The following is a 7,500-nucleotide window of genomic DNA, read 5'->3' on the forward strand; positions in this document are numbered from 1 at the left end:
CCTCCTGGTCCCCACCCACCGCCCTCGCTGTCCCTTCTGCCGATACTGTCGAACCCTCACCCTCCTACCTCACTCTGTGCTCGATCGTTCTCATCATTTCCTCATACCACGGCTCCCTAGGAGGCAGCCTGCACTCATCAGAGCCCCCACCCCTTGTACATTCACCTGGACATCCCCCCTCCAGATCCCTCCCCCCCTTGGAACTCCTTCCCCCCCCGAACCCTTTCCCCACTGAAACTCCTCCTCCCCCCAAACTCTCCACCCCTTAGTCCTTCCCCCCTGCGCCCCCCACAGGACCCCTGCCGCTTACTCCTTGTCCCTCCCTGACTCCTCCAGACACCCTTACTTCTTCCTCCACCCTTGACTCCCTCCCTTCTCCACGCTCCTTCCTCCCCCTAGACTCCCTCCCCCTCTGCACTCCTTTCGGCCTCCAAATTCCTTCCCTTACACCTTCCACCCTCACTTACACTTACCTCCCCAGTTGCTGTCTTCTCCCCCATTACCCCCTCCTCCCCGATACTCCCTCCACCTTCTTCCAACCTCCCCCCAACACCTTTACTCCCCTCCCCAACCTCAGCCCCCAGACACTTCATTCCCCTCACCAACCTCCCCCCACCCCACCCGTGGCAACTTTGCTCCCCCCTTCCCAACCTCACCCCGCCCAACACCTCTTCCTTTCCCAGCCGATTCTAGACCTTCCTCTCCCACCCCCTCGACCATCATCCATTGTGAGCATCAATGGTGACTTTCCAACTCCTATGAGCTGCTTCACAGCAGAGCCAGGTCCGTGAGAATCCAGCCAGCAGGGCATGGACGCTCCTCCGGATACCCATTGCTGTCGGTCTCCAGCATCTTCTGCTCCTCGGGTGTCCGCAATGTGAGCAAGGCCCTGGCGATAAGACCTGACTTCTGCCCGTCACAGTTGTCAAGACGTGTTTTCCTGCTGTCATGGGCGGTGATTCCAGTGGTGGGGGGTGGGGCGGTGATTCCAGTGGTGGGGGATGGGGCAGTGATTCCAGTGGTGGGGGGTGGGGTAGTGATTCCAGTGGTGGTGGATGGGGCGGTGATTCCAGTGGTGGGGGATGGGGCGGTGATTCCTGTGGTGGGGGGTGGGGCAGTGATTCCAGTGGTGGGGGATGGGGTGGTGATTCCAGTGGTGGGGGATGGGGTGGTGATTCCAGTGGTGGGGAATGGGGTGGTGATTCCAGTGGTGGGGGGTGGGGCGGTGATTCCAGTGGTGGTGGATGGGGTGGTGATTCCAGTGCTGGGGGATGGGGCGGTAATTCCAGTGGTGGTGGATGGAGCGGTGATTCCAGTGGTGGGGGATGGGGCGGTGATTCCAGTGGTGGGGAATGGGGTGGTGATTCCAGTGGTGAGGGATGGGGTGGTGATTTCAGTGGTGGTGGATGGGGCGGTGATTCCAGTGCTGGGGGATGGGGCGGTGATTCCAGTGGTGGTGGATGGGGTGGTGATTCCAGTGGTGGTGGATGGGGCGGTGATTCCAGTGGTGGGGGATGGGGCGGTGATTCCAGTGGTGGTGGATGGGGTGGTGATTCCAGTGGTGGGGGATGGGGCAGTGATTCCAGTGGTGGGGGATGGGATGGTGATTCCAGTGGTGGTGGATGCGGCGGTGATTCCAGTGGTGGGGGATTCCAGTGGTGGGGGATGGGGTGGTGATTCCAGTGGTGGGGGATGGGGTGGTGATTCCAGTGGTGGGGGATGGGTCGGTGATTCCAGTGGTGGGGGATGGGGCGGTGATTCCAGCAGGCTGGCCTTATAATGATAGGGCGACGTATTACAATGAGGTTCCCAACATTCTGATGGCAGGAAACGTGGCCCCCCATCGACTGGCTGAGCGGTTGATCGCAAACTGGTTTCATGGCGTCGTGAAACCGGTTTCTGGCCTTCCCGCCATATTGTTCGGTCATGCCTCCGGACGCACCCAACCCCAGTGGCTACGGAAAATCCCGCCCATTGTTAAAACCTAAACTGAGCAGCCAGTCGGGCAGTGTTTCCTGCTTTCCTTCAATCTGATCTCCTTCGGTACTTCACTTTTCACCCCAGGCTTTGAAAATGAGGCAGAGGGTCTTGTCCAACGGCTTGGTGGCACGGGGGAGGTTGAAGGAGACCTTTCTCAGCTGGTCCTGTGCATTTTCACTGTCCTCCAACTCCAGGTTGGGTCCGCTGGTTTTACGAGTTTAAGGATTCTTTCCTGGGGTAACACAGAATGTGTAAAGGCTCACGGGACCCTCACCAGAACCCTAGCACCAAACGCAGCAATAGGAAGCTAGCCAATGGCAGAATGGTGATCAGTGTTTGCTTTGGAATGAATGTTGCCTCCAGAGCTCAGGAAATAACCACCCTCTCAACATTGAGAAATAGCCTGCGCTTTGGGGGAGAGGGGTTCAATACCTCAACTCACGGGTATCACGGCCACTGGAGGCGTGGTAAGGTGTGGAATGGATTGTAAGTGATTTCAGGAGAACACGGACAGGTTAGTGGACTGGGAGATAGATGTTGGATGAAAGTTAATAGAGAAATGTGAGGTGATACATTTGAGGAGGAAGAATTAGAGGCAAAGAAATGGGCATTAAATGGACAAACTTTAAAAACACTAGATCAGCAGAGACTGCAATGTTTGAGATCCACAAATCTTCAATTATGTTGCAATTTAAAGCCCAGAAACAGGCCATTCGGCCCACCTGGCTCTTGCTGGTGTTTCTGCTTCATATGAGCTGCCTTCCCCCTCTCTTCATCTCAGCCCATCAACATATCACTCTATTCCTTTCTGCCTCATGTGTTTATCCAGCTTCTCCTTAAATGTGTCTATACCATTCACTTCAACACTCCCTGTGGGAGTGAGTTCCACATTCTCACTACTCGCACGGTGAAAAAGTTTTTTTTACTGAATTCCCGATTGGATTTATTAGTGACAATCTTTTATTCATGGTCTCTAGTTCTGGACTTGCCCACAAGTGGAAACATCTTCTCTAAGTCTACTCTGTCAAACCTTTTCTTGAAGACCCCTCTATCACCCCACACTAAACATGCCCCAGTCTGTTCACTCTTCCCTGATAGTTATCATTTCTCAGGTGACAGGGCAAGTTGATAAAAGTGGGTTTAGTGAATAGACACAAAGAGTGCAAAAAGAGATTGTGTTAAACCTGTACAATCATTGGTTAGCAGGCAGTTTGAACAGTGTGTCTGTTTATAGCTGCCTTTAGTGAGAGGTCAAAGACTTGGAGAAAGAGAGGGCAGAAGATATCCACTGAGATTGAAGGATAAGAGTTATGTAGAACCCTGAGAAACTGAGACTCGTTTCGAGGAGAGCTGCAAGAAGCGGTGAAGCTTTGTAAAAGTTGAATGTTTTAGGATCGTGAGATGGAGCTAAAACAGGGTTTAACCTGCCTGTTTAACGTGGGTTCAGGATGAAGATCCCTGGGATATTTTACTACGAGAAAGGAGTTATCTAAATCTGTGACTCATCCAAATGTTCCACCTCAACACTCAAAGACTGCATTTGAAGAAAGGAGCCTTTAACCTATAGATTGGCAACGAGTGCATTGTTGTGATGATGGTTCCAATTTAAAAAGTTAATCTGCCTTTTCATCCTTCAGTTGCTGCAGAGCTGGTGTATTTATAGAGCTTGGATTCTCGGGAGATTCCAGTTTCCCTGAGCTGGAGCAGTTTTGTTTGTATTCAGATCGTGCTGAGAGAAACTGAAACAATCTCTGACATTACAGCAAGAAACCCAGACAAACAGGAAGCATTGAAACTGAGACCCTCAAACCACTAAAGAAAACTTGAAATGTTAAAAACAAGTTAGACCCTTTACCTTTGCTTGTTGTTTCATCACAATCTTCATTGTTCCTTTACTGCTAATTCTCAACATTTACACGTGCTAATATCTGAACAGTAATATCACAACATTATCTTTCAATCCTGGCCTCCTGAGCAACCCTAGCATTCCAAGGCCCATGTTTGATGTGGAGCACTCCCCCCTCAAGCTAAATAACCAAGTATCTCTCTCCAACGGAGAAAGGTGACCAGTGGCTAATCACTGAATGTCCCTGATTTTAATCTCTCCACCATTGGTGGCCATTCCTTCAACTGCTAAATCCCTAAACTCTGGAATTCCCTCCCTAAACTTCTCCACCTTCTTATCTCCTTTAAGATGCTACTTAATCTTTGACCAAGTTTTTGGTTACCTGTCCTAATATCTGCTTATGGGGGCTCAGTGTCAGGCTTTATTTGATAATTGCTCCAGTGAAGATCCCTGGGATGTTTTACTATGAGAAAGGAATTATCTAAGTACAGGTGTTGTTATTAAAGGTGCTAGACAAATCCAAGTTCTTGTTGTTACCCACTCCCTCTGATTGCCAATCCTGCCTGCCCCAGGATAGCTTCAATGTAAACTGTAGTTGTTTGACTGACCCGGGAGAGTGAAACTAAGGGACAGTCAACATCAAGCACTTTTCAAACTTGTTGTGAGTTTTGTAATAAGGGTTATTAAAACCCTGGTGGTTTTAATCAGTTGCGTTGTCCATTTGGTATGCAGGAGGTCCTTTCAATTGCCAAAGTTGATCTGTTATTGGGGGGAACCTGGCTGATTCGCCAATCAGCCAAAGACCCAGAACGATATCATTCTGATGAAAGATCACAGAGCGGAAACTTTAGGGGCAGATTTTTTAGGTTGGCATGTGGGCGCAATCGGGCACGAAATCACATGAGATGATGTCGGGCGAGCGTCCAGATGTCATCCTGCGCGTCTGCGATATTTCAGTCGACAGGTGCAGACGAGGATGGGAAGCACACCTGCCGATTATTAAGAAGACAATTAAAGTTGCTAAAGTTCCAATTGCCCCCAAATCTTTGTGGTCTTTACAGTTGGTGGATGGGTGAATCTGCCAGGTGGACTTTGTATTTTTAATGAAACCTCATCCAAGGGTGGGATGAGGTTTCCGTTATGAAGTAAAAACATACGGACAGAATTTTCATCATGTAAATGTTCAGGTGACTGATTATGATGCATGGATGTCTTTTCCGGATTTAAAAAAATTTATCCATTGGTTTTAAATCCTTCAGCTCCCTGAGGCAGCTCTCTGCCTTCCGGGGTTTCATTCCATGCCCACGCTTAAATCAGCACCCACCCTCCTCCTGCCCACACCCAGGTAATGCTGAGCATTTCAGCGCCCGCTTCACTGCATTAACCAGCCAGCCGGGGGCCGATCACAGGCGGTGGCCTGTTCTCCAGCTGCTCTCGAACCCGCCGATCGAGCCTGCACGTCGGCCTAAAAATCCTGCCCTAACTCTGCCAAACCGGCCGAGTGTTTCCAGAATTTTCTGTTTTCATTTACACGGGACAACCTGTTTCATCAATCGGACGCACCGCTTCTCACTCTTAAGGCAGGAGCTTGCTGCCCAGTTGAGTTTAGCTGAACAGGCTGGAGATCTGAGGGTTAGGGTTAAGGAACTGGGTCACTGGATTGGTGACTGCACCCTGTAAAAAAGCTGAAACCACACACCCCCCCCCCAACACCCCCCACCCCCACCACAAATCTACCCAGACTTTCACACAGGCAAGACAAAATTTTCCTTCTGATATTTGACAAATTATCACAATTTTCTTCTAAAAGTTACCACAACAGGTGGTGGAAAAGCTGTTCAGCTTGTCAGGCAGGTGGAGCTCTGATAGTACAGGCTGAACCAAGGCCTGTCTGAATGTATATGAAAAGAGTGCAAACTGCAAACAGAGAATGGAATTTGCAGTGTTTGTTTACAATAGAGAATTACTGTAACCTATGTTAGCAGAACGGAGGATGAAACTATCAGGAGAGATTAAGCAGCCTGGAGCTTCTTTCAGAGAAAACTGAGAGAAGATCGGAATGAATGAGAGCTTTCAAGCAATGGAGACGTTCGAGGAAGTGGAGGCGGAGAAAATGTTTTCACTTGCAGGGAAGAGCCCGGAAGACAGGGCAATAAATAGAAGCCAATTACAGAAAGATCAAAGAAAGAATTTGGGAGGAATATCTTTAATCAGATAGTAGTGAGAATGTGGAACTCCTGGCCACAGGGAGCGGCTGATACTGAGAGCACTAATGCAGTTAAGGGGCGGCTCAGTGTATACAACATGAAAGTGAAGGATACATGACAGAGAATGTGAGGGTGTGGGTTTTGGAGACCAGGTGAGGAGGCACAAAGAGGGTGTATCAACTTGAGGGGTTGCGCCCAATGCACACAGAGCACCCCTTAAAGGATATACTCCCCTTTCCTTCCTGCTTTTTCACCTATCGCCCGCGTGTCCATGCCAACTGCATTATGGAGTGGGCAGTGTCATATTCAGGACAAGTGGCTGGTTAACAAGCTCACTCACCTGTTAATTTAAAAAAAATAGTGGGCGGGCTGCTGATTTCAGTAAAATAAGTCACAACACCGTGGATGTTGGAAATCTGAAATATAAACAGAAAATGCTGGAAATACTCAGAAGGTCTGGAGCGTTAACCCTGTTTCTTACTCCACAGACACTCCACACCTGCTGAGGTTTTCCAGCACCTTCTGTTTTTATTGCTGATTTCGGTGCCCACCTGATGGTAAACTGGTACGTTGAAGTTGGACTCGCTCCAGCTTTTACACAGGTGCAGGAGGGGAACAACCCCAGTTTGCAATTTAAAATCTCAGCCATGGAGATAGAGATCATAAACCTCTTAGACAAAATTACAACACCAGCTTCCGTTGTTCCTCTGTCTTACACTGATTGTTGTTTGCTCCCAGTCAGAGCAGGAGTCATGAGAATTGTCCGAAAGCTTCACAACACTGGAGATGCTGCAGTCCAGGAGAAAGATAAAAGCAGCAAGGAATTAGAGAGCAGCAGGTGAGGACTGGCCAGGGTTCAGAAACTCCGCAGCATTGACTCATTCAGCCCAGCAACAGGACTGGGAACCCTAACCATAACCATAACCCTAACCCTAACCCTGACCCTGACTCTAACCCTGACCCTGACCTTAACACTAATGCTAAACTGAGTCCTATCCCTGCCCATGTGCCTGATCCTCCCTCTCTACCTGGTGATCCCAGCTGGAAGCTGTATGAACCTGGGTGTGGGCCAGAGCCAGGCAAGACTGAGAGGCTATTAACAGCCAAATACCCTCTGCAGCCTCTCCCTTCCACCTCCTCCCCCTCAACCACCTCCCTCACTTGAGCCCCTCAGCCCCTCCATCCCTCCCTTTCCCCCTCCACTCCTTCCTCCTCCCCCCCACCCTCTCTACCCCCTCTCTCTCCAACACCTCCCTCCCCTCTCCTTTCCACTCCACCCCTCCCCCTCATCCACTCTTCCCCCTCCACCCCTTTCTTCCCCTCCAGCTACTTTCCTCTCCACCCCATCCCCCTCCCTCTCTACTCCTCCCTTCCACCCCCTCCCTTTCCAACCCTCCCCCTCCATCCTCCTCCCCTTCCTCACCCTCCTCTCCCTTCCCCTCCACACCTTCGCCTCCCTCTCCATCC

At 50.3% G+C, this 7,500-nt stretch overlaps 1 protein-coding gene across 1 annotated transcript in view; it reads left to right on the plus strand.

Annotated features, from left to right (window-relative positions):
• LOC121269268 (death-associated protein 1-like) overlaps positions 1-7,500 on the plus strand; it is a 30,325-nt gene that overhangs the window by 6,366 nt on the left and 16,459 nt on the right. The window contains exon 2 of the mRNA XM_041173844.1: positions 6,772-6,871. Within this exon, the coding sequence (XP_041029778.1) occupies positions 6,786-6,871 (86 nt within the window). The 5' untranslated portion in view covers positions 6,772-6,785. The remainder of the gene's footprint in view (positions 1-6,771; positions 6,872-7,500) is intronic.

The sequence above is a fragment of the Carcharodon carcharias genome, chromosome 23, assembly GCF_017639515.1.
Source record: "Carcharodon carcharias isolate sCarCar2 chromosome 23, sCarCar2.pri, whole genome shotgun sequence".
NCBI lineage: Eukaryota > Metazoa > Chordata > Chondrichthyes > Lamniformes > Lamnidae > Carcharodon > Carcharodon carcharias.